Below are 26,666 nucleotides of genomic sequence, written 5' to 3' on the forward strand. Positions count from 1 at the left end.
TAAAACACATCTCTCTCAGCACCTCCTGGTACATTATTCATGTCTTCCTTTGTGAAGACTGAAGCAAAGGACAAATTTAATTCCTCAGCCATTTCTTTATTTCTTTATTCCCTGTTATGTATATATATATTCCCTGATAAGTGCAAGGTGATTAATTTTGGTAGGACAAACTTGAATGTGAATTACAGGGTCAACGGCAGGGTTCTAAGGAATGTGGAGAAACAGAGAGATCTTGGGATTCATATCCACAGATCTCTGAAGGTTGCCACTCAAGTAGACAGAGCCATGAAGAAGACTTATAGTGTGTTAGTGTTTATTAACAGGGGGTTTGAGTTTAAGAGCTGTGGGGTTATGCTGTAACTATACAGGACCTTGGTGAGACCACATTTGGAATATTGTGTTCAGTTCTGGTCACCTCACTATAAGAAGGATGTGGGAGCATTGGAGAGAGTGCAGAGGAGATTTACCAGGATGCTGCCTGGTTTGGAGGGTAGGTCTTATGAGGAAAGGTTGAGGGAGCTGGGGCTTTTCTCTTTAGCGCGGAGGAGGATAAGAGGTGACTTAATAGAGGTTTATGAGATGATGAGAGGGATAGATAGAATGGACGTGCAGAGATTATTTCCTCGGATGGATGTAGCTGTTACTAGGGGACATAACAATAAGGTTCATGGTGGGAGATATAGGAGGGATGTCCGAGGTAGATTCTTTACTCAGAGAGTGGTTGGGGTGTGGAATAGTCTGTCTACTGTGATAGTGGAGTCGGACACTTCAGGAACTTTCAATCGGTTATTGGATAGGCACATGGAGCACTCCAGAATTATAGGGAGGGAATAGCTTGATCTTGGGATTGGACGTAGCTCAGCACAACATTGAAGGCCGAAGGGCCTGTACTGTGCTGTAATGTTCTATGTTTCTATGTTATGAATTCTCCTGTTTCTGACTGTGAGGGGCCGACATGTGTTTTTGTCAATCTCTTTCTCTTTACATATCTATAGAAACTTTTACAGTCAGTTTTTCTGTTTCCCGCTAGCTTACTTTCATATTCTATTTTTCCCTTTTAATCAATCCCTTTGCTGAATTTTAAACTGCTCCCAATCCTCAGGCCTGTTGCTTTTTCTTGCCAATTTGTAGGCTTCTTCCTTGAATCTGAAACCATCACTAATTTCCCTTGTAAGCCATGGTTTGGTCACAATTCCCTTTCCAATCTTGCACCAAACAGGAATAAACAACTTCTGGAGTTCACCTATTAGTCCTTGAAATGTCTGCCATTGCCTGTCCACAGTCTGTCCTTTCAGTAATGTTTCCCAGTCCATCCTGACCAATTCATGCCTCATACCATCATAGTTCTCTTTACTGAGATTCAGGACCCTGCTCTCAGAATCAGCTCCATCATTATCCACCTTGACAAGAATTCGACCATATTATGGTCACTCATCCCCAAGGGTTCTCTCACAATTAGATTGTCAACTAATCCTTTCTCATTGCACAACACCCAGTTCAAGATGGCTAGTTCTCTCGCTGTATTGCCGTATGCATCCTGTATGCACTCCAGAAATTTCTCCTCTATTGCACTGTGACTAATTTGACTCTCCCAATCTATATACAGATTAAAGTTGTCTATAATCACAAATGTTCCTTTAACAGTGCTCCCAAGCAACACCTGCTCAGCAATAACCTGCTCAGTGACGCCCAGGGTCATAACTCCTGAACTCATTACAGCCGTTGTTCAAACATGGACAAAAGTGCTGAATTCCGGAGGTGAGATGAGAGTGACAGCCCTTGACATCAAGGCCACATTCGACTGAGTGTGGCATCAAGGAGCCCTGGTAAAACTGGAATCAGTGGGTATCAGGGGGCAAACACTCTGCTGGTTGGAGTCATACCTGGCACATTGGAAGATGGTTGTGGTTGTGGAGGGTCAGTCATCTCCAAGACATCTCTGCAGGAGTCCCTCAGGGTAGTGTCTGAGGCTCAATCATCTTCACCTGCTTCATCAATGACCTTCCCTCCACCATAAGGTCAGAAGTGGGGATGTTTGCCGATGATTGTACAATGTTCAGCACCATTCACAACTCCTCAGATACTGAAACAATGCATGTCCAAATGAACAAGATCTGGACAAGTGACAAGTAACATTTGCACCATATAAATGCCAGAGAATGACCATCACCAATAAGAGACACTCTAACCACTACCCCTTGAGATTCAATGATGTAACCATCACTGAATCTCCCACTATCAACATCCTTCTGGTTACCATTGACCAGAAACTCACCACATAAACACAGTGGCTCCAAGAGCAGGTCAGAGGCTGGGAATCCTGCAGAGAAAACCTCACCTGACTCCCCAAAGCCTGTCCACTGTCTATAAGGCACAGGTCAGGAGTGTGATGGAATACTCCCCACTTGTCTGGATGGATGCTGCTCTAACAACACTCAAGAAGTTTGACACCACCCAGGACAAAGCAGCCCTGCTCCATTGGTACCACATCCACAAACATACACTCTCTCCACCACCGACACAGCCGTGTGTACCATCTACAAGATGCATTGCAGTAACTCACCAAGACTCCTTCAACAGCACCTTCCAAACCCACCACTTCTACTGTCTAGAAGGACAAGGGGGGGCAGCAGACACATGGGGAACACCAAGCTCCCCCTCCGAGCCAATCACCATCCCAAGTTGAGAATATATTGGCTGTTCCTTCACTGTCACTGGAATCAAAATCCCTCCCTAACAGCACTGTGGGTGTACCTACAGTGCAGGGACTGTGCTGGGTTCAGGAAGGCGGCTCACTCATCACCTGAGGGATGGATAATAAATGCTGACCCCCAGGCCAGCGACACCCACACCCCTGGGAATGAATAATCAAAGCAGTCACCCCACTTGGACCCTCATCAATTAAATCACCCAGCCTGCTTTAGCTGCACACAGTGCCGGATTTAAACCTGCTTAGGCCCTAAGCTATTAAAACTTGAGGGCCCATTTTTAAAAAGTTGTTTCAACCATAGATGTCGGCTGTGCAACGCTTGCATTTGTATCACTTCCAGTCTTTTCCTCAGCTGAGATTCCAGACTCTGTAGCAGAGGTACTAGGCTGTAGTTGTTTTGAACTTTGCTGATCACCTTGGGTTAGTGGATCCTTATCTGTTTCTGGAGTAAATGCCAACTTTTGGTAATTTTTTTTGAGATGCTCCTCAAGCTGGTGCTTTCTTTTTCTTTGCTGGTATCCGCTCTTAAATGTTCTCTTCACTGTAAACCTTCTGAAATTTTACGAGGCCCCTGCAGATTGTGAGGCCTTTAGCTGTAGCTTGTTTAGCTTATGCCTAAATCCAGCACTGGCTACACAGGTCCTGTGACTGCTGGCAAAGTGTGAGAATTGGGCTGAAATGTGGGGAAAAAAGCATCCCGTTAACCAGATGCTGCTTTATTTGAGGGCAGGATCTCTAAATCTCCCTCTGAGAGCTCCTTAACCACAGCACGCAATCTGCCAGAGGTGAGCTCAGTCACTGGGGGGAGAGCTGGGAAAATGTCATCTCATCGCAAGGCACAGAGGGGAGGCCCTTCAGCCCATCTTGCATGTGCTAGCTCTCCTTGATTTGATCTGACTCGCTCCCCTGCACTCTCCCCACACCTTGTAGAGCTTTCACCTTCGTGTGTTTATCCAATTCCTTTACCACACACCCCGGACATTCTCTCTTCCTCCTTCTTCCGTCGGGGAAAAAGATACTAAAGTCTGAGGTCACTTACTGACTCAAGAACAGCTTCTTTCCTGCTGCTGTCAGACTTTTGAATAGACCTACCTTACACGAAGTTGATCTTTCTCTACACCCTAGTTATGACTGTAACACTACATTCTGCGCCCTCTCCTTTCCTTATCCCCAGTGTTTTGATTTGATTTATTATTATCACGTATTGGGATATATTGAAAAATATTGTTTCTTGCACATTATAAAGACAAAGCATACCGTTCATAGGGAATGAAAGGAGAGGGTGCAGAATGTAGTGTTACAGTCACAGCGAGGGTGTAGAGAAAGATCAACTTAATGCGAGGTAGGTCCATTCAAAAGTCTGACAGCAGCAGGGAAGAAGCTGTTCTTGAGTCGATTGGTATGTGACCTCAGACTTTTGTATCATTTTCCCGATGGAAGAAGGTGGAAGAGAGAATGTCCGGGGTGCGTGGGGTCCTTAATTATACCGGCTGCTTTTCCCGAGGCAGTGGGAAGTGTAGACAGAGTCAATGGATGGAAAGATGGTTTGTGTGATGGACTGGGCTACCTTCACGGCCCGTTTGTAGTTCCTTGTGGTCTTGGGCAGAGCAGGAGCCCAGACCAAGCTGTGATACAACCAGAAAGAATGCTTTCTATGGGGCATCTGGAAAAGTACTCTATGAACAGTATGCTTTGTCTGCGCCATGCGCAAGAAACAATACTTTTCACTATATCCCAATATATGTGACAATAATAATAAAACAATTATTAAATCAAATTAAAATGAAAGTTCCTATTGAATCTACTGCCACTGCCCTTCCAGTCAGCACTTTCCAGATCACAACAATTCGCTGCATTTGAAAGACAAAAATAAAAGTATTATCCGTCTCCTGGCTTTCCCAAGAGTGGAAGTGTCAGTTACAAAGGGGGCACAGATTCAAGGTGAGGGGGGAAAGAGCTTCAAGATTTTAGGTGTCCAGATCACCAACAACCTGGCCTGACCCCCCCCCCCCCCCCCCCACACCAACACTATAGTTAAGAAAGCCCCACCAATGCCTCTACTTTCTCAGAAGACTAAGGAAATTTGACATGTCAGCTACGACTCTCACCAACTTTTATACTTGCACAATAGAAAGCATTCTTTCTGGTTGTATCACAGCTTGGTCTGGGCTCCTGCTCTGCCCAAAACCACAAGGAACTACAAAAGGTCGTGAATGTAGCCCAATCCATCACACAAATCAGCCTCCCATCCAATGACTGTGTCTACACTTCCCGCTGCCTTGGGAAAAGCAGCCAGCATAATCAAGGACCCCGTGCACACTGGACATTCTCTCTTCCACCTTTTTCCGTTGGGAAAAAGATACAAAAGCCTGACGTCATGTACCGACCGACTCAAGAACAGTTTCTTCCCTGCTGCTGTCAGACTTCTGAATGGACCTACCTCACATTAAGTTGATCTTTCTCTACACCCTAGCTATGAGTGTAACACTACGTTCTGCACTCTGTCTTTTCCTTCTCTATGAACAGTATGCTTTATATAGTGTGCAAGAAATAATACTGTTCACTGTATGTTAATACACGTGATAATGATCAATCAAAGTTGAAGGGAGATGTGCGGGGGAAGTTTTTCACACAGAGTGTGGTGGGTGCCTGAAACGCGCTGCCAGAGGAGGTGATGGAAGCAAGCACATTAGTAACATTTAAGAGACATCTGGATGGGTACATGGATAGGGAGGGAGTAGAGGGACTGAGAAAGGACAGAAGGTTTTCTTTAGTTGAGTTAAGGCATTACAATAGGCACAGGCTTGGAGAGCCAAAGGGCCTGTTCCTGCGCTGTACTGTTCTTTGTTCTCTACTTCTTTTGCCCATTGCCATCAAACGCTGCCTGTTTTGTCCTGCTCTGCTGATCACTCTCGATACCTGATGTGAGTGGTGATTGGGGGTAGGAATCTTTGCTGGATGGCTGCCAGGGGCTCATTGCTGGCATTGCCAGGGTCCAGTTGCCAGGGTCTCTTTGCCACCATTACTAGGGTCCTGTTGCCGCTATTGCCAGAGTCTCATTGCCAGCATTGCCGGGGGTGGGGGGTGAGTCTAACACATTACACTGAGTATCAGAAGACTCCAGGACTCTGATTTCCCTGGTGTGGAGATTAAACAATTTTGCTTGACAGTGGAAACTGGATCTCTGAAAGCACTGTACACAATTACATTAAACCCAACCATCGCTCTTCCTGGCGCTGTCCATTTCTCTCATTCTCTTCCTGTCTCCTTTTTATACTCGCGCCCACCCAATCGCAGTGTCTTAGTGGAGCCTTCCTCAGCCCAGTCCCTCACTCCCCTACTCCCCTCATCAATGTCGCCTCTCTCTCCTTGGCAATGTCTCCCCCCTCCCCTCTTCTCCCCTCCCGTTGGCAATGTCTCCCCCCAACCCTCTCCCCTTGGCAATGTCTTCCCCCATCCACTTGGCAATGTCTCCTCTTCTCCCCTCATCAATGTCTCCCCATCTCCCCTCTCCTCCCCTCTCCCCTTGTCAATGTCTCCCCCTCCACCCCTTTCCCCTGGTCAATGTCTCCCCCTCTGTCCCTCTCCCCTGGGCAACGTCTCCCCCTCTCCTGACTGGTGTCCAGAGAGAGATTGGGGGACACACACGGGAGCAGGTGTTGAGGCTGTGTGATAGGCTGGTGATGTGAGTGAGTGTGAATGTTGCCTGTCCCACCCACACTTTCTCCTGGGCTAATGGGCTGTTGGATGGTGGACAGGCAGTGAGAGTGCTTTGAGTTAATGGAGCTACAGCTAGAGTGCTGCTCACCGGGGACTCTAAGCCCCGATTAAAGAGTCCATTTATAATCGACATCCTGTTCTCCGCTGCTGAAAGAGCTGGTACATAAGAACAGACTGAGTTATATTTGGAGCTTCCAATCGGATATAGCTGTCTCTCTCTCTCTGCCCTCTCTCCCACCTGACCCTGCACTGCTGCTGGGAGCAGACCCCTATGCATTGAGAACTATTGAATCCAACAGTGCAGAGAGAGACCATTCAGCCCATCAGGTCTGCACCAGCAAAGAGCTCTATCTCCCCCTGTAACCCCACATATTTACCCTGCTAGTCCCCCTGACACTAAGGGGCAATTTAGCTTGGCCAATCTCCCTAACATACATATCTTTGGACACTAGAGGGAGTTTAGCATGACCATTCCACTTCATTTACACATCTTTGGACACTTCGGGACAATTTAGCATGGCCAATCCATCTAAACTGCACACCTTTGGACGTTAAAGGGCAATTTAGCATGGCCGATCCATCTAACCCACACATCTTTGGACACGAAGGGGTAATTTAGCGTGGTCAATCCACCCAACCTGTACATCTTTGGACACTGAGGGGCAATTTAGCATGGCCAATCCACCTAACCTACACATCTTTGGACACTAAGGGACAATTTAGCATGGCCAATCCACCTAACCTGCACATCTTTGGACACTAAGGGACAATTTAGCATGGCCAATCCACCTAACCTGCACATCTTTGGACACTAAGGGACAATTTAGCATGGCCAATCCACCTAACCTGCACATCTTTGGACACTAAGGGACAATTTAGCATGGCCAATCCACCTAACCTACACATCTTTGGACACTAAGGGACAATTTAGCATGGCCAATCCACCCTAACCTGCACATCTTTGGACACTAAGGGGCAATTTAGCATGGCCAATCCACCCTAACCTGCACATCTTTGGACACTGAGGGGCAATTTAGCATGGTCCATCCCCCTAACCTGCACTGTGTCTGTGTTTTTCTCTGTCTGTCTGTCTCTCTTTCCCTCTCTCTCTCCCTCTGTATCTCTGTCTCTCTCTCTTTTCCTCTCTCGATGCCTCTCTCTCTCTCTCCCCCTCTCCCTCTATATCTCTCTCTCTGTCTGTGTGTGTGTCTCTCTCTGGTTCTCTGTGCCTCTGTCTCTCTCTGCCTCTGTCTCTCTCTGAATCTCTCTGTCTCTCTCTCTCTCTGTCTCCCTGTTTCTCTCTCTCTCTGTTTCTCTCTCTCGCTCTCTTTCTTTCCCTGTCTCTCTCTCTCTGCCGCTCTCCCTCTCTCTCTTTGGGCTGTTCGGGGGAGGATGGGCCGAATGTTGACTGACAGTGACTTGTTACCTTACGTCAGCCGCAGAGGCAGCATCAGGACCGGGACTTGGTGCAGGAGAGACCAGCCCGGAGAGGCTGGAGAGAGAGTGACCAGCCCGGGGAGAGAGTGACCAGCCCGGGGGAGGCTGGAGAGAGAGTGACCAGCCCGGGGAGCGAGTGACCATCCCGGGGGAGGCTGGAGAGAGAGTGACCATCCCGGAGAGGCTGGAGAGAGAGTGACCATCCCGGGGAGAGAGTGACCAGCCCGGGGGAGGCTGGAGAGAGAGTGACCATCCCGGAGAGGCTGGAGAGAGAGTGACCATCCCGGGGGAGGCTGGAGAGAGAGTGACCAGCCCGGAGAGGCTGGAGAGAGAGTGACCATGCCCGGGGGAGGCTGGAGAGAGAGTGACCATCCCGGGGAGAGAGTGATCTGCCCGGGTAGGTCCGAGGGTAGGGCAGCGCTGCTCCCATTAACCTTCCCCAATCCCGCACCCCATCACCTCCTCCGTCCCCCTCCCGCCTCTCTCCCTCCCTCTCCCTCCTTCCGCCCTCTATTCCTCCATCTCTCCTTCCTTCCACCCCTCTATCCTTTCTTCCGTCCATCCCTCTAACCCTCCCCCTCTCCCTCCATCCCTTCCTCCTCCCTCCCTCCTGTTCCTACCTCCCTCCCTTTCTGCCTCCCTCCCTTTCTCTTCCTCCCTCCATCTCTCTATCCCACTCCCCTCCGCTCCACCCCTCCCTATCCCCCCTCCCCTCCTCCCTTCCCTCCTCCCTCCCTCCTCTCCCTCCTCCCTTCCCTCCTCTTTCCCTCCTCTCTTTCCTCCCCCCTCTCCCCTCCCCCACCCCTCCTCCCCCTCCCCCTCCCCCCACTCCCTCCTCCCCTCCCCCTCCCCCCACTCCCTCCTCACCCCACTCCCTCCTCACCCCTCTCCCCCCTCACCCTTCTCTCCCCCTCATCACCCCTCCCTCTGCCCTTCCCCCTCCACCTCCACCTCCTCCCCATCCCCTCCACCTCCTCCCCATCCCCTCCACCCCCTCCCCTCCATCCTCCATCCCCCCCCCCCTCCTTCCTCCATCCCCCTCCCCCCTCCCCTCCATCCACTCCCCCCTCCCCTCCATCCACTCCCCCCTCCCCTCCATCCACTCCCCCCTCCCTCCATCCGGTCCCCCTCTCTCTCCATCCCCTCCCCCTCTCTCTCCATCCCCTCCCCCCTCCCTCCTCTCCCTCCATCCCCTTCCCCTCTCCCTCCTCTCCCCTCCCCCATCCACTCCCCCCCCATCCACTCCCCACCCCTTCCCCCTCCCCTCCATCCCCTCCCCTCCATCCCCTCCCCTCCTCTCCTCCCCTCCCCTCCCCCCTCCCCCCTCCCCCTCCTCTCCCCTCCCCCCTCCTCTCCCCTCCCCCTCCTCTCCCCTCCCCCTCCCTCTCCCCTCCCCCTCCTCTCCCCTCCTCTCCCCTACCCCTCCTCTCCCCTCCTCTCCCCCTCCTCTCCCCTCCCCCATCCCCTCCCCTCCCCTCCCCCATCCTCTCCCCTCTCCCTTCCCTTCCCCTTCTCTCCCCTCCCCCTCCTCTCCCCCTCCTCTCCTCTCCCCTCCCCTCCTCTCCCCTCCCCCTCTTTCTCCCCTCCCCCTCTTTCTCCCCTCCATCCCCTCCTCACCCTCCCTCCCTCCCCTCCCTTTCCTCCCTTTCCTCCTCCTCTCCATCCCCCTTAACCCTCCTCCACCCCCTCATCCCCCTCCCTCCATCCATCCTGCTCCTCCCCTCACCCCTCCCTCCACCTCCCTTTGTTCCCCCTTTCCCTCCATCCCTCCTCTCTCCCTCCATCCCTCTCTCCCTCCATCTGTCCCCCCCTCCTTCCTCCCACCTCCCTCTCCATCTCCCCCTCCACCTCTCACTATCCCCCCTCTCCTCCTCCATCGTTCCCCCTGTCCTCCTCCATCCTTCTCCCTCCATCCATCCCCCTCTCCCCCTTTCCCCCTCTCCCCCCCTCCACTCTCCCCGTTCCCCTCTTCTCCTCCATCCCTCCCCGTCTTTTCCTCTCCTCCTCCCCCTCTCCCCCTCGCCCTCTCCCCCTCCCCCTCCATCTACTCCTCCCTCTCCCTTCCCTTCTCTCCATCCCTCCCTGCTTCATCTCTCTCCATCCCACGCTTTCCTCCCATCCCTGTCCCTCCCTCTCCCTCATCCCTCCCTTTCACACTGTTCCCGCTCTCTCTCCACCTCTCCCTGTATCCCTCCTTCTACCCCTTGCCCCTCTTTCTACATCTCCTCTCTATTGCTCCCCCCTTCATTTCCTCTCTCTCTCCATCCTTGCCCATTCCGTCCTCCATCCCTCGCTTTTTCTCATTCCCTCTTTCCCTCCCTCCTCATCAGCCTCTCAATCCTGCCCTCCACTTCTCCTCCCCTCTCACTCCTGCCCTCCACCTCTCCTGCCCTCCACCTCTCCTCCCCTCTCACTCCTGCCCTCCACCTCTCCTCCCCTCTCACTCCTGCCCTCCACCTCTCCTCCCCTCTCACTCCTGCCCTCCACTTCTCCTCCCCTCTCACTCCTGCACTCCACCTCTCCTGCCCTCCACCTCTCCTCCCCTCTCACTCCTGCCTCCACCTCTCCTCCCCTCTCACTCCTGCCCTCCACCTCTCCTCCCCTCTCACTCCTGCCCTCCACCTCTCCTGCCCTCTCACTCCTGCCCTCCACCTCTCCTGCCCTCCACCTCTCCTCCCCTCTCACTCTTGCCCTCCACCTCTCCTCCCCTCTCACTCTTGCCCTCCACCTCTCCTCCCCTCTCACTCTTGCCCTCCACCTCTCCTGCCCCTCTCACTCTTGCCCTCCACCTCTCCTCCCCTTTCCCTCCATCTCTCCCTTTCCACCTTTCCCCTTGTTGTTCCATCTCCAACTTTTTCTTCAGTCTCCCCATCCGTCCCCTCTCCCCTTTCCCTCCTTTCTGTTTTCTCTCTCTCTCTTTCTCTCTCTCTGTCTCTCTCTCTATCTCCCTCTCTGTCTCTGTCTCTCTCTATCTCTGAATCTCTCTCTCCATTCCTCTTTTCCCCCTTTCCCTCCTCCGTGTTTTCCCTCTCCTCCCAGCTTCTTCCACCTTTCCCTTTGATTTCTTCTTCCCTGGACCAATGATTTGGCGTCAGCCTTCCAGCCCCTTGGATATCAAGGATCGTTTCCTGTTGCGAATTCCTGAGAGCGGGAGATGTCCCACATCAGTCCCTGGACGTGGCTGGCTCCTTACTCCGGAGTGACTCCCGGCTCCAGTCCCTGGAACTCGGATTCTCGCCTCTTCCCTGGATGCGACAGCCAGCTGAGATATGCCGGTTTCTTCGGACTCTATCCCGTCCCTGAGTCCTGGGGTTTCGCGGAGTTTGTCAAGGCTTGTTGCTGTTAGCTTTGCTGCTCTGGCCATCACTAACTCAGCGAAGATCAGGCATTCCTGTCCTTTCTGGGCTGGATTCTCGGTGAGTACAGACTCTCACAGTTAGTTATAGACCTGGTGGATCTGTGTTACACAATTACTGCATATAGATCATGTGTTGTCATTTCTACAGGTCGTGTGTGCGTGTGTACGCATTGCACTATTACAAGAGGGTGTGTGTGTCACACTATTACAGAGTGTGTATATATCACACTATTACAAGAGTGTGTGTTGTACTATTACAAGAGGGTGTGTGTGTGTCTCACTATTACAAGAGAGTGTGTGTGAGAGCGAGAGTGTGTGAGAGAGTGAGTGTGCGTGTAAGAAAGAGAGTGTGTGTGACAGTGTGTGTGTGAGGAGTGTGTGTGAGAGAGAGTGCGTGTGTGAGAGAGTGTGCATGTGTGAGGGAGTGTGCGTGTGTGAGAGAGTGTGCATGTGTGAGGGAGTGTGCGTGTGAGAGAGACTATGCTTGTGAGTGTGCGTGTGAGAGAGACTGTGTGTGAGAGTGCGTGTGTGAGAGTGTGCCTGTGAGAGAGTGTGCGTGAAAGACTGTGTGAATGAGAGAGAATGTGTGAGAGAGAGTCTGTGTGTGTGCGTGTGAGAGAGGGTGAGTGTGAGAGGGTGTGTGTGAGAAAGAGTGTCTGATAGAGAGTGTGTGTGTGCTTGCAAGAGAGTATTTGTATGAGTGAGAGAATATGCGAGTGACACAGTGTGTGAGAGAGTGTGTGTATGAGTGAGAGTGTGTGAGTGACACAGTGTGTGTGTGTGAGAGAGAGAGTGTCTGTTAGAGAGAGAGAGTGTGTGTGAGAGAGGGACATGAGCGGCATAGTGGCACAGTAGTTAGAACTGCTGCCTCTCAGTGCCAGGGTCCTGGGTTCGATTCCCAGCTTGGGTCACTGTCTGTGTGGAGTCTGCAAGTTCTCCCCATCACTAACTCAGCGATGTCTCCTCTGTGTGCTCCAGTTTCCTCCCACAGCCCAAAGATGTGTGGGTTAGGTGGATTGGCCATGCTAAATTGCCCCTTAGTGTCCAAAGATGTGTAGGTTAGGTGGATTGGCCATGCTAAATTGCCCCTTAGTGTCCAAAGATGTGCAAGTTAGGGTGGATTGGCCATGCTAAATTGCCCCTTAGTGTCCAAAGATGTGCAAGTTAGGGTGGATTGGCCATGCTAAATTGCCCCTTAGTGTCCAAAGATGTGCAAGTTAGGGTGGATTGGCCATGTTAAATTGCCCCTTAGTGTCCAAAGATGAACAGGTCAGGTGGATTGGCCATGTTAAATTGCCCCTTAGTGTCAGGGACCAGATAGGGTAAATACTTGGTGTTGTGGGGTAGGGCCCTGGGTGGGATTGTGGTCAGTGCAGACTTGATGTGCTGAATGGCCTCCTTCTGCACTGTAGGGATTCAATGAGAGGAGGAGAATGTGTGTGAGCAAGGGAGAGTGTGTGTGAGATCAGAGAGTGGGAGAGAGTGTGTGAGTTGAGATCCTGTTTATGATTCCTGCTCAAGGTGCCTCACATCTAAACTGGGCACTTACCAATATACACTCATTTCATTTGAATGATGGGATCTAGAAGCTGAGTTATAAAAGCCATATTAATAATTCAGATTGTGTTTTACTTATTCCTTCTGCAATTCTCATCCTGATCTCTTCACTGTACCCAGGAGGAGTAGGTTCACATCAAGAGGGTGTTTTACCCTACTTCTAACCCCATGCTGGATCTGTCCTGGGAGTGATTGATGGGGGACAGCAGAGAGGGAGCTTTACTCTGTATCTAACCCCGTGCTGTACCTGTCCTGGGAGTGTTTGATGGGGGGACAGTGTAGAGGGAGCTTTACTCTGTATCTAACCCCGTGCTGTACCTGTCCTGGGAGTGTTTGATGGGGACAGTGTAGAGGGAGCTTTACTCTGTATCTAACCCCGTACTGTACCTGTCCTGGGAGTGTTTGATGGGGGACAGTGTAGAGGGAGCTTTACTTGTATCTAACCCCGTACTGTACCTGTCCTGGGAGTGTTTGATGGGGGACAGTGTAGAGGGAGCTTTACTCTGTATCTAACCCCGTGCTGTACCTGTCCTGGGAGTGTTTGACGCTCAGACTGTGTGAAATATTCCATTGATGTTCCCTTCACCTTGAGAAGTCTATAAATATCTCTGTGGCGAGGCTGCTTTGAGAGTTAGGAGTTGAGTACTGAGTAAATCTCCACCTCCTCCTCCTGTGTCGAAGATGAGCCTTTTTTGCTCCCATGGTGCTCTCACTGTTTCCAGGCGGGTCAATAAAGAATTGTGCTGGCTTTTTGTGTTGGGGGGGCGTGGGGTGTAGAATTGGGTTACAGAATGGCAAGAATCGAATAGCAGCCTCAGCAGAAATGCATTACTGCAGTGCTGCGCAGGGGCTGAGGTTAGAAAAGCCGCATGCACACCTTCTAATATTAGCAGCAACTCTGTCCCTGTAACCTACACACAGCTCAGCACTCAGCATCTCAGCGAGGGGGGTCTCTGTCTCCCTGTGAGGGGGGGGCTCTGTGTCCCAGCAAGGCGGGGGGCTCTGTGTCCCAGTGGGGCGGGGGCTCTGTGTCCCAGTGAGGTGGGGGCTCTGTGTCCCAGTGGGGTGGGGGGGGGGGCTCGGTGTCCCAGTGAGGGGGGGTGCTCTGTATCCCAGTGAATGGGTGGGGGGGCTCTGTGTCCCAGCGAGGGGGGGGGGCGGGGCTCTGTGTCCCAGTGGGGTGGGGGGGGGCTCGGTGTCCCAGTGAGGGGGGGTGCTCTGTATCCCAGTGAAGTGGGGGGGGGGGGCTCTGTGTCCCAGCAAGGGGGGGGGCTCTGTGTCCCAGCGAGGTGGGGGGGGAGCTCTGTGTCCCAGTGAGGGGGGGGTGCTCTGTGTCCCAGTGAAGGGGGGGCTCTGTGTCCCAGCAAGGGGGGGGCTCTGTGTCCCAGCGAGGGGGGTTCTGTGTCCCAGTGAGGGGGGGTGCTCTGCGTCCCAGTGAGGGGGGGCCTCTGTGTCCCAGTGAGAGGGTGGGGCTATGTGTCCCAGTGAGGTGGGGTGCTGTGTGCCCCAGTGAGGGGGGCTCTGTGCCCCAGTGAGGGGGGCTCTGTGCCCCAGTGAGGGGGGTTCTGTGCCCCAGTGAGGAGAGGGCTCTGTGTCCTAGCGAGGAGGTGGGGCTCTGTGCCCCAGTGAGGGGGAGCTCTGTGTTCTAGTGAGGGGGCTCTGTGTCGCAGTGAGGGGGGGGATCTGTGTCCCAGTGAGGGGAGGGGCTCTGTGCCCCAGTGAGGGGGGGGGCTCTGTGCCCCAGTGAGGGGGGTGCTCTGTGTCCCAGTGAGGAGGGGGGGGCTCTGTGTTCTAGTGAGGGGGCTCTGTGTCCCAGTAAGAGGGGGGGCTCTGTGTCCCAGTGAGGGGAGGGGCTCTGTGTCCCAGTGAGGGGTGGGGTGCTCTGTGTCCCAGTGGGGGGGGGGGGGCTCTGTGTTCTAGTGAGGGGGCTCTGTGTCCCAGTAAGAGGGGGGGCTCTGTGTCCCAGTGAGGGGTGGGGTGCTCTGTGTCCCAGTGGGGGGGGGGGGGGGGGGGCTCTGTGCCCAGTGAGTGTGGGCTCTGTGTCCCAGCGAGGAGGTGGGGCTCTGTGCCCCAGTGAGAGGGGGGCTCTGTGTTCTAGTGAGGGGGGAGCTCTGTGTCCCAGTGAGTGGGGGGGGCTCTGTGCCCCCAGTGAGGGGGTGCTCTGTGCCCCCAGCGAGGGCAGGCTGTGTGCCCCCAGCGAGGGGAGGGGGGTGCTCTGTGCCCCCAGTGAGGGGATGGGGCTCTGTGCCCCCAGTGAGGGGGTGCTCTGTGCCCCCAGCGAGGGCAGGCTGTGTGCCCCCAGCGAGGGGAGGGGGGTGCTCTGTGCCCCCAGTGAGGGGATGGGGCTCTGTGCCCCCAGTGAGGGGGTCTCTGTGCCCCCAGTGAGGGGTGGGGTGCTGTGTGTCCCAGTGAGGGGGGTGTTCTGTGCCCCCAGTGATGCTGGCGCTTTCTGCCCCCCCTGAGCGCGGTTGGAGGGACCTGGAGGAGTTGGCGGACTCGGGAGGGGGGGTGCGTTTGGAGGGAATTGGTGGGGACGTTGGGAACTCTGATAGGTTGCTAGCAGTAGATAGACTAACCAATAAGCTTCCTTCTCATTGGCAGGTGCTATTGGCTGGTCTCATTGGTGTAATTTCCTGGAAGCGGCCCCTCTCCCTGGTGGTAAGTGAATCCCCAGGGACCCCGAGCCCCTCCCGAAACCCCCCAAACCCCCCTGAGACCCCCTCCAACACCTCCCAAACCTCCCTAAGATCTCCTGAGCCCTCCAAACCCCCAACTCCCCCGAGCCCCCAACCACTCCCCCAAGCCATCCTAATTCCCCCCCCACACCTCCAGCCTCCCCCTGAGGCACCTCAGCCCCCACCTCGTGCCCCCAACTTCCTCCCAAGCCTCACAAACTCCCCGCAAGCCCTCAACCCCTTCCTAGCCCCCCAACACCTCCTGAACACCCCAACATCTCCTGAGCCCCCCAACTCCCCTGAGCCCCCCAACTCCCCCCCAGTCTCCCCACGATCCACCCCAACCCCCCCAAGCCCCCCCAACCCCCTGAGCCATCTCAAACCCCCCGAGCACCCCCAACCTCCCCTGGAGCCCCCCCAACCCCTGCCTCGAGCCCCCAACTTCTTCTCAAGCCTCCCTAACTCCCTCCGAGCCCCCCCAACTACTGGAGCACCCCCAGCTCCCTCGGGTCTCCCCCACGCTCCCCTGAGTCCCCCAAACCCACTCAAGCCCCCCAACCTCCCCCCAAGCTCCCACAACTCCCCAGATCCTTCCCAACCTCCCCCCGAGAACCCCTAACCTCCCCCCCCCCCCCGAGAACACCCAACCTCCTGCCGAGAACCCCCTCCCTTGTGGTGTGTATCCCCTCACAGTGTGTATCTCACAGTGTGTATACACCTCTCCTTGCGGTCTGTATCTCACAGTGTGTATACACCTCTCCTTGCGGTCTGTATCTCACAGTGTGTATACACCTCTCCCTGCGGTCTGTATCTCACAGTGTGTATACACCTCTCCTTGCGGTCTGTATCTCACAGTGTGTATATGCCTCCCCTCGTAGTGTGTATCTCACGGAGTGAGTGTGTGTTCCCCCCTCTGCAGTCTGTATCTCACGGTGAGTGTGTGTTCCCCCCTCTGCAGTGTGTATCTCACAGTGAGTGTGTGTTCCCCCCTCTGCAGTCTGTATTTCACGGTGTGAGTGTGTGTTCCCCCCTCTGCAGTCTGTATCTCACGGTGAGTGTGTGTTCCCCCTCTGCAGTGTGTATGTCATGGTGTGAGTGTGTGTTCCCCCCTCTGCAGTGTGTATCTCACAGTGTGAGTGTGTGTTCCCCCCTCTGCAGTCTGTATTTCACGGTGTGAGTGTGTGTTCCCCCCTCTGCAGTGTGTATCTCACAGTGAGTGTGTGTTCCCCCCTCTGCAGTGTGTATCTCACAGTGAGTGTGTGTTCCCCCCTCTGCAGTCTGTATTTCACGGTGTGAGTGTGTGTTCCCCCCTCTGCAGTCTGTATCTCACGGTGAGTGTGTGTTCCCCCTCTGCAGTGTGTATGTCATGGTGTGAGTGTCTGTTCCCCCCTCTGCAGTGTGTATCTCATAGTGTGAGTGTGTGTTCCCCCTCTGCAGTGTGTATCTCACAGTGTGAGTGTGTGTTCCCCCCTCTGCAGTGTGTATCTCATAGTGTGAGTGTGTGTTCCCCCTCTGCAGTGTGTATCTCACAGTGTGAGTGTGTGTTCCCCCCTCTGCAGTGTGTATCTCACGGTGTGAGTGTGTGTTCCCCCCTCTGCAGTGTGTATCTCACGGTGTGAGTGTGTGTTCCCCCCTCTGCAGTGTGTATCTCACAGTGTGAGTGTGTGTTCCCCCCTCTGCAGTCTGTATCTCACAGTGTGAGTGTGTTCCCCCCTCTGCAGTGTGTATCTCACGGTGTGAGTGTGTGTTCCCCCCTCTGCAGTGTGTATCTCACGGTGTGAGTGTGTGTTCCCCCCTCTGCAGTGTGTATCTCACAGTGTGAGTGTGTGTTCCCCCCTCTGCAGTGTGTATCTCACGGCGTGAGTGTGTGTTCCCCCCTCTGCAGTGTGTATCTCACGGTGTCTGTTCCCCCCTCTGCAGTGTGTATCTCACGGTGTGAGTGTGTGTTCCCCCTCTGCAGTGTGTATCTCACAGTGTGAGTGTGTGTTCCCCCCTCTGCAGTGTGTATCTCACGGTGTGAGTGTGTGTTCCCCCCTCTGCAGTCTGTATCTCACAGTGTGAGTGTGTGTTCCCCCCTCTGCAGTGTGTATCTCACAGGGAGTGTGTGTTCCCCCCTCTGCAGTGTGTATCTCACAGGGAGTGTGTGTTCCCCCCTCTGCAGTGTGTATCTCACGGTGTGAGTGTGTGTTCCCCCCTCTGCAGTGTGTATCTCACGGTGTGAGTGTGTGTTCCCCCCTCTGCAGTGTGTATCTCACGGCGTGAGTGTGTGTTCCCCCCTCTGCAGTGTGTATCTCACGGTGTCTGTTCCCCCCTCTGCAGTCTGTATCTCATGGTGTGAGTGTGTGTTCCCCCCTCTGCAGTGTGTATCTCACGGTGTCTGTTCCCCCCTCTGCAGTCTGTATCTCATGGTGTGAGTGTGTGTTTCCCCCCTCTGCAGTGTGTATCTCACGGTGTCTGTTCCCCCCTCTGCAGTGTGTATCTCATGGTGTGAGTGTGTGTTCCCCCCTCTGCAGTGTGTATCTCACTGTGAGTGTGTGTTCCCCCCTCTGCAGTGTGTATCTCACGGTGTGAGTGTGTGTTCCCCCCTCTGCAGTCTGTATCTCATGGTGTGAGTGTGTGTTCCCCCCTCTGCAGTCTGTATCTCATGGTGTGAGTGTGTGTTCCCCCCTCTGCAGTCTGTATCTCATGGTGTGAGTGTGTGTTCCCCCCTCTGCAGTCTGTATCTCACGGTGTGAGTGTATACGCTGTGATGTATTTGCCTCTCTCCACAGGTGACCTTCTTCACCCTGCTGTCTGTGCTGTGTGTGATGCTGAGTCTGGCTGGCTCCATCCTGTCCTGTCAGAACGCCCAGACTGTCAAATCACTGGAGGCCTGTCAGATGGTGCGTCCCCACCTCCCCCTCGGGAGAGGAGGGTTCAGGAGGGAGGGGGGAGGGTTTACGTGGGTGGGACGCGGAGGGAGGACTTTGATAAAGGGTCATCTGGACTCGAAACGTCAGCTCTTTTTCTCTCCTTACAGATGCTGCCAGACCTGCTGAGATTTTCCAACATTTTCTCTTTTGGGTTCAGATTTCCAGCATCGCAGGAATTTGCTTTTCTGGAGATGGGGGAGGGGGGAGAGGGTGGAGGGGGGGAGAGGATGGAAGGGGAGAGAGAGGGGGATAGATGGGAGGGAGGAGCAGTTGGTCGGTGTGTGGGAGAGTTGAAGGGGAGGGGGGTGTGGGGGTTAATGGGGGAAAGAGGCGATGGGGCTGTAGTGATTAATACTGGAACAGTCAGGGTGGAGCACACTCGCAACTGACCATTTCACCCATTCTCTTCACCTACCCCTCCACCTCCCTCTCTTCTCCCGTCCCTCCACCTCCCTCTCTTCCTCGCTCTCTCTTCTCCTCTCACTCCTCAATCTCTCTACCCCCTAACCCCCCATCTCTCCCTCCCTCCCTCCTTACTCTCTCTCCCTCTCTGTCTCCCTCTACCTCTCTCCCACCTCCCCCTTCTCCCTTCCCCCCCGTCCCTCTCTCTCCCCGTCTCTCATTCCCTCTTTCTCTCTCTCCCTCCTTCTCCCTCTCTCTCCCCTCACTCCCTCTCTCACTCCTCAATCTCTCTGCCCTCTAACCTCCCTCTCTCCCTCCTCAATCTCTCTGCCCCCAACCCCCTCTCTCCCTCCTCTTCCCCTCTCTCTCCCTCCCTCTCTCCTCACTCTCTCTCCCTCTTTCTCTCTCCCCCTGCCTCTCCCTCTCCCTCTGTCCCTCTCTTCCACCTCTCCCCTCTCCCTTTCCCCTCTCTCCCTCCACTCTGTCCCCCTCTCTCTCTCCCCTCTCTCCCTTTCTCATTCCCTCTCTCTCCCTCCCTCTCTCTCTCTCTCTCCTGTCCTGCAGATTGGATTTGACCGGGAGGGTCTGTGCATGTGCTGTGACCGGGAGACTCAGCGAGACCGCCCCAAGCTGTGCGGAGCGCTTGGCGAGCTTCTCAAATTGCATCATTTCCAGGACTGTCGCACAGTTCGGATGGCATTGCGGGTAAGGCAGCTCGGGACCTGGGGGAGATTACTGCAACACATTACGGAGGAGACCACAACAGACCATCCAGAGGAGCTTCACTCGGGAGGGAATAAGGAGAGGTTGAGTAGTTTGGGCCTGAGTTTGGAGTTTAGAAGACTGAGAGGTGACTTTATTGAGGTGTATCGGACTCTGAGGGGGGGCCGGTTTGACAGGGTCGATGCTGAGAGGCTGTTTCCCCTTGTGGGAGAGTCTGCAACCAGAGGGCAGAATCTCAGATAAGAAGTCTCACAACACCAGGTGAAAGTCCAACAGGTTTATTTGGTAGCACGAGCTTTCAGAGTGCTGCTCCTTCATCAGCTGAGTGAGGAGTTGTGTTCACAAACAGGGCAGAGACAGACACAAACTCAATTTACAAAATAATGGTTGGAATGTGGGTCTTTACGGGTAATCCAGTCAAAGGTACAGACAGTGTGAGTGGAGAGAGGGTTAAACACAGGTTAAAGAGATGGGTATTGTCTCCGGACAGGACAGTTAGAGATTTTGCAAGCCCAAGCAAGTCATGGGGGTTACAGATAGTGTTGCGTGAACTCAAATTCCTGGTTGAGGCTGTCCTCATGTGTGCGGAACTTGGCTATCAGTTTCTGCTCAGCGACTCTGCGCTGTCATGTGTCATGAAGGCCGCCTTGGAGAATGTTTACCCAAAGATCAGAGGCCAAATGCCCGTGACCGCTGAAGTGTTCGCCAACAGAAAGAGAACACTTGCCTGGTGATTGTCGAGCGATGTTCATTCATCCGTTGTCACTTGGACTTGCAAAATCTCACTAACTATCCTGGCTGGACACAATAAACATCTCTTTAATCTATGCTGAGCCCTCTCTCCACTCACGTTATCTGTACCTGTAAAGACTTGATTACCTGTAAAGACTCGCATTCCAGCCATTATCTGGTAAATTGTGTTTGTGTCTGTATATGCCCTGTTTGTGAATACAACTCCTCACTCACCTGAGGATGGAGCTTGAGACTCCGAAAGCTTGTGCTGCCAAATAAACCTGTTGGACGTTAACCTGGTGTTGTGAGACTAATGACTGTGCCTATCCCAGTCCAACACCGGCATCTCTCCTTCAGAGTCTCAGAGTAAGGGGATTGGCCATTGAAGACAGAGGAGCACTGACCCAGGGACACAGACAGGGGCTGGAGCACTGACTCAGAGACACAGACAGGGACCGGAGCACTGACCCAGGGACTCAGACAGGGGCTGGAGCACTGACCCAGGGACACAGACAGGGGCTGGAGCACTGACCCAGGGACACAGACAGGGACCGGAGCACTGACCCAGGGACACAGACAGGGGCTGGAGCACTGACCCAGGGACACAGACAGGGGCTGGAGCACTGACTCAGAGACACAGACAGGGGCTGGAGCACTGACCCACGGACACAGACAGGGGCCGGAGCACTGACCCAGGGACACACACAGGGGCTGGAGCACTGACCCAGGGACACAGACAGGGGCTGGAGCACTGACCCAGAGACACACACAGGGGCTGGAGCACTGACCCAGGGACACAGACAGGGGCTGGAGCACTGACTCAGAGACACAGACAGGGGCTGGAGCACTGACCCAGGGACACAGACAGGGGCTGGAGCACTGACTCAGAGACACAGACAGGGGCTGGAGCACTGACCCAGGGACTCAGACAGGTGTCGGAGCACTGACCCAGGGACACACACAGGGGCTGGAGCACTGACCCAGGGACACAGACAGGGGCTGGAGCACTGACTCAGAGACACAGACAGGGGCTGGAGCACTGACCCAGGGACACAGACAGGGGCCGGAGCACTGACTCAGAGACACAGACAGGGGCTGGAGCACTGACTCAGAGACACAGACAGGGACCGGAGCACTGACCCAGGGACACAGAAAGGGGTCGGAGCACTGACCCAGGGACTCAGACAGGGGCCGGAGCACTGACTCAGAGACACAGACAGGGGCTGGAGCACTGACCCAGGGACACAGACAGGGGCCGGAGCACTGACTCAGAGACACAGACAGGGGCTGGAGCACTGACTCAGAGACACAGACAGGGGCTGGAGCACTGACCCAGGGACACAGACAGGGGCCGGAGCACTGACTCAGAGACACAGACAGGGGCTGGAGCACTGACTCAGAGACACAGACAGGGGCTGGAGCACTGACTCAGAGACACAGACAGGGGCTGGAGCACTGACTCAGAGACACAGACAGGGGCTGGAGCACTGACTCAGAGACACAGACAGGGGCTGGAGCACTGACCCAGGGACACAGACAGGGGCCGGAGCACTGACCCAGGGACACAGACAGGTGTCGGAGCACTGACTCAGAGACACAGACAGGGGCTGGAGCACTGACTCAGAGACACAGACAGGGGCCGGAGCACTGACCCAGGGACACAGACAGGGACCGGAGCACTGACCCAGGGACTCAGACAGGGGCCGGAGCACTGACCCAGGGACACAGACAGGGGCCGGAGCACTGACCCAGGGACTCAGACAGGGGCCGGAGCACTGACCCAGGGACACAGACAGGGGCCGGAGCACTGACCCAGGGACACAGACAGGGGCCGGAGCACTGACTCAGAGACACAGACAGGGGTCGGAGCACTGACCCAGGGACACAGACAGGGACCGGAGCACTGACCCAGGGACTCAGACAGGGGCCGGAGCACTGACCCAGGGACACAGACAGGTGTCGGAGCACTGACCCAGGGACACAGACAGGGACCGGAGCACTGACCCAGGGACACAGACAGGGGCCGGAGCACTGACCCAGGGACACAGACAGGGGCCGGAGCACTGACCCAGGGACACAGACAGGGGCCGGAGCACTGACCCAGGGACACAGACAGGGGCTGGAGCACTGACCCAGGGACTCAGACAGGTGTCGGAGCACTGACCCAGGGACTCAGACAGGGGCCGGAGCACTGACCCAGGGACACAGACAGGGGCTGGAGCACTGACCCAGGGACTCAGACAGGGGCCGGAGCACTGACCCAGGGACACAGACAGGGGCTGGAGCACTGACCCAGGGACTCAGACAGGTGTCGGAGCACTGACCCAGGGACACAGACAGGGGCTGGAGCACTGACCCAGAGACACAGACAGGGGCTGGAGCACTGACTCAGAGACACAGACAGGGGCCGGAGCACTGACCCAGGGACACAGACAGGGGCCGGAGCACTGACCCAGAGACACAGACAGGGGCTGGAGCACTGACTCAGAGACACAGACAGGGGCCGGAGCACTGACCCAGGGACACAGACAGGGGCTGGAGCACTGACTCAGAGACACAGACAGGGGCTGGAGCACTGACTCAGAGACACAGACAGGGGCCGGAGCACTGACCCAGGGACACAGACAGGGGCCGGAGCACTGACCCAGGGACACAGACAGGGGCCGGAGCACTGACCCAGGGACACAGACAGGGGCCGGAGCACTGACCCAGGGACACAGACAGGGGCCGGAGCACTGACCCAGGGACACAGACAGGGGCCGGAGCACTGACCCAGGGACACAGACAGGGGCTGGAGCACTGACCCAGGGACTCAGACAGGGGCCGGAGTACTGACCCAGGGACTCAGACAGGGGCCGGAGCACTGACCCAGGGACTCAGACAGGGGCTGGAGCACTGACTCAGAGACACAGACAGGGGCCGGAGCACTGACCCAGGGACACAGACAGGGGCTGGAGCACTGACCCAGAGACACAGACAGGGGCCGGAGCACTGACCCAGGGACACAGACAGGGGCCGGAGCACTGACCCAGGGACACAGACAGGGGCCGGAGCACTGACCCAGGGACTCAGACAGGGGCCGGAGCACTGACCCAGGGACACAGACAGGGGCCGGAGCACTGACCCAGGGACACAGACAGGGGCCGGAGCACTGACCCAGGGACTCAGACAGGGGCCGGAGCACTGACCCAGGGACTCAGACAGGTGTCGGAGCACTGACCCAGGGACACAGACAGGGACCGGAGCACTGACCCAGGGACACAGACAGGGGCCGGAACACTGACCCAGGGACTCAGACAGGGGCCGGAGCACTGACCCAGGGACACAGACAGGTGTCGGAGCACTGACCCAGGGACACAGACAGGGGCCGGAGCACTGACCCAGGGACACAGACAGGGGCCGGAGCACTGACCCAGGGACACAGACAGGGGCCGGAGCACTGACCCAGGGACACAGACAGGGGCCGGAGCACTGACCCAGGGACACAGACAGGGGCCGGAGCACTGACCCAGGGACACAGACAGGGGCCGGAGCACTGACCCAGGGACTCAGACAGGGGCTGGAGCACTGACCCAGGGACACAGACAGGGGCCGGAGCACTGACCCAGGGACTCAGACAGGGGCCGGAGCACTGACCCAGGGACACAGACAGGGGCCGGAGCACTGACCCAGGGACACAGACAGGGGCCGGAGCACTGACCCAGGGACACAGACAGGGGCCGGAGCACTGACCCAGGGACACAGACAGGGGCCGGAGCACTGACCCAGGGACACAGACAGGGGCCGGAGCACTGACCCAGAGCACTGACCCAGGGACTCAGACAGGGGCCGGAGCACTGACCCAGGGACTCAGACAGGGGCCGGAGCACTGACCCAGGGACTCAGACAGGTGTCGGAGCACTGACCCAGGGACACAGACAGGGGCCGGAGCACTGACCCAGGGACACAGACAGGGGCCGGAGCACTGACCCAGAGCACTGACCCAGGGACTCAGACAGGGGCCGGAGCACTGACCCAGGGACACAGACAGGGGCCGGAGCACTGACCCAGGGACACAGACAGGGGCTGGAGCACTGACCCAGAGACACAGACAGGGGCTGGAGCACTGACTCAGAGACACAGACAGGGGCTGGAGCACTGACTCAGAGACACAGACAGGGGCCGGAGCACTGACCCAGGGACACAGACAGGGGCCGGAGCACTGACCCAGGGACACAGACAGGGGCCGGAGCACTGACCCAGAGACACAGACAGGGGCCGGAGCACTGACCCAGGGACACAGACAGGGGCTGGAGCACTGACTCAGAGACACAGACAGGGGCCGGAGCACTGACCCACGGACACAGACAGGGGCCGGAGCACTGACCCAGAGACACAGACAGGGGCCGGAGCACTGACTCAGAGACACAGACAGGGGCTGGAGCACTGACCCAGGGACACAGACAGGGGCCGGAGCACTGACCCAGGGACACAGACAGGGGCTGGAGCACTGACCCAGAGACACAGACAGGGGCCGGAGCACTGACCCAGGGACTCAGACAGGGACCGGAGCACTGACCCAGGGACTCAGACAGGGGCTGGAGCACTGACCCAGGGACACAGACAGGGGCCGGAACACTGACCCAGGGACACAGACAGGGGCCGGAGCACTGACCCAGGGACACAGACAGGGGCCGGAGCACTGACCCAGGGACACAGACAGGGGCCGGAGCACTGACCCAGGGACACAGACAGGGGCCGGAGCACTGACCCAGAGACACAGACAGGGGCCGGAGCACTGACCCAGAGACACAGACAGGGGCTGGAGCACTGACCCAGGGACACAGACAGGGGCTGGAGCACTGACTCAGAGACACAGACAGGGGCTGGAGCACTGACCCACGGACACAGACAGGGGCCGGAGCACTGACCCAGGGACACAGACAGGGGCCGGAGCACTGACCCAGGGACACAGACAGGGGCCGGAGCACTGACCCAGGGACACAGACAGGGGCCGGAGCACTGACCCAGGGACACAGACAGGGGCCGGAGCACTGACCCAGGGACACAGACAGGGACCGGAGCACTGACCCAGGGACACAGACAGGGGCCGGAGCACTGACCCAGAGCACTGACCCAGGGACTCAGACAGGGGCCGGAGCACTGACCCAGGGACTCAGACAGGTGTCGGAGCACTGACCCAGGGACACAGACAGGGGCCGGAGCACTGACCCAGAGCACTGACCCAGGGACTCAGACAGGGGCCGGAGCACTGACCCAGGGACTCAGACAGGTGTCGGAGCACTGACCCAGGGACACACACAGGGGCCGGAGCACTGACCCAGGGACACAGACAGGGGCCGGAGCACTGACCCAGGGACACAGACAGGGGCCGGAGCACTGACCCAGGGACACACACAGGGGCCGGAGCACTGACCCAGGGACACAGACAGGGGCCGGAGCACTGACCCAGGGACACAGACAGGGGCCGGAGCACTGACCCAGGGACACAGACAGGGGCCGGAGCACTGACCCAGGGACTCAGACAGGGGCCGGAGCACTGACCCAGGGACACAGACAGGGGCCGGAGCACTGACTCAGAGACACAGACAGGGGCCGGAGCACTGACCCAGGGACACAGACAGGGGCCGGAGCACTGACCCAGGGACACAGACAGGGGCCGGAGCACTGACCCAGAGCACTGACCCAGGGACTCAGACAGGGGCCGGAGCACTGACCCAGGGACTCAGACAGGTGTCGGAGCACTGACCCAGGGACACACACAGGGGCCGGAGCACTGACCCAGGGACACAGACAGGGGCCGGAGCACTGACCCAGGGACACAGACAGGGGCCGGAGCACTGACCCAGAGCACTGACCCAGGGACTCAGACAGGGGCCGGAGCACTGACCCAGGGACACAGACAGGGGCCGGAGCACTGACCCAGGGACACAGACAGGGGCCGGAGCACTGACCCAGGGACACAGACAGGGGCCGGAGCACTGACCCAGGGACACAGACAGGGGCCGGAGCACTGACCCAGGGACACAGACAGGGGCCGGAGCACTGACCCAGGGACACAGACAGGGACCGGAGCACTGACCCAGGGACACAGACAGGGGCTGGAGCACTGACCCAGAGACACAGACAGGGGCTGGAGCACTGACCCAGAGACACAGACAGGGGCTGGAGCACTGACTCAGAGACACAGACAGGGGCTGGAGCACTGACTCAGAGACACAGACAGGGGCTGGAGCACTGACTCAGAGACACAGACAGGGGCTGGAGCACTGACCCAGAGACACAGACAGGGGCTGGAGCACTGACTCAGAGACACAGACAGGGGCTGGAGCACTGACTCAGAGACACAGACAGGGGCCGGAGCACTGACCCAGGGACACAGACAGGGGCCGGAGCACTGACCCAGAGACACAGACAGGGGCCGGAGCACTGACCCAGGG

At 56.5% G+C, this 26,666-nt stretch overlaps 2 protein-coding genes across 2 annotated transcripts in view; one reads left to right on the top strand and one right to left on the bottom strand.

Moving 5' to 3' along the window:
* Positions 1 to 3,270: 3,270 nt before the first annotated feature.
* LOC145339255 (uncharacterized) lies at positions 3,271 to 11,031 on the bottom strand (the record flags this gene model as incomplete). Its single annotated transcript, XM_080183662.1, has 4 exons — positions 3,271 to 3,383; positions 7,676 to 7,745; positions 7,862 to 7,922; positions 10,613 to 11,031. Coding segments are annotated over 4 exons (663 nt in total), but the record flags the coding sequence as incomplete, so codon positions are not given.
* Positions 11,032 to 11,136: 105 nt separating this feature from the next.
* LOC145339256 (protein ENTREP3-like) overlaps positions 11,137 to 26,666 on the top strand; it is a 32,709-nt gene continuing 17,179 nt past the window's right edge. The window contains exons 1-4 of the mRNA XM_080183663.1: positions 11,137 to 11,283; positions 15,384 to 15,440; positions 18,229 to 18,339; positions 19,336 to 19,476. Of these exons, the coding sequence (XP_080039789.1) occupies positions 11,137 to 11,283; positions 15,384 to 15,440; positions 18,229 to 18,339; positions 19,336 to 19,476 (456 nt within the window). The remainder of the gene's footprint in view (positions 11,284 to 15,383; positions 15,441 to 18,228; positions 18,340 to 19,335; positions 19,477 to 26,666) is intronic.

The sequence above is a fragment of the Carcharhinus amblyrhynchos genome, unplaced genomic scaffold (genome assembly GCF_965287045.1).
Source record: "Carcharhinus amblyrhynchos unplaced genomic scaffold, sCarAmb.v2.hapA chromosome_361, whole genome shotgun sequence".
Lineage (NCBI taxonomy): Eukaryota > Metazoa > Chordata > Chondrichthyes > Carcharhiniformes > Carcharhinidae > Carcharhinus > Carcharhinus amblyrhynchos.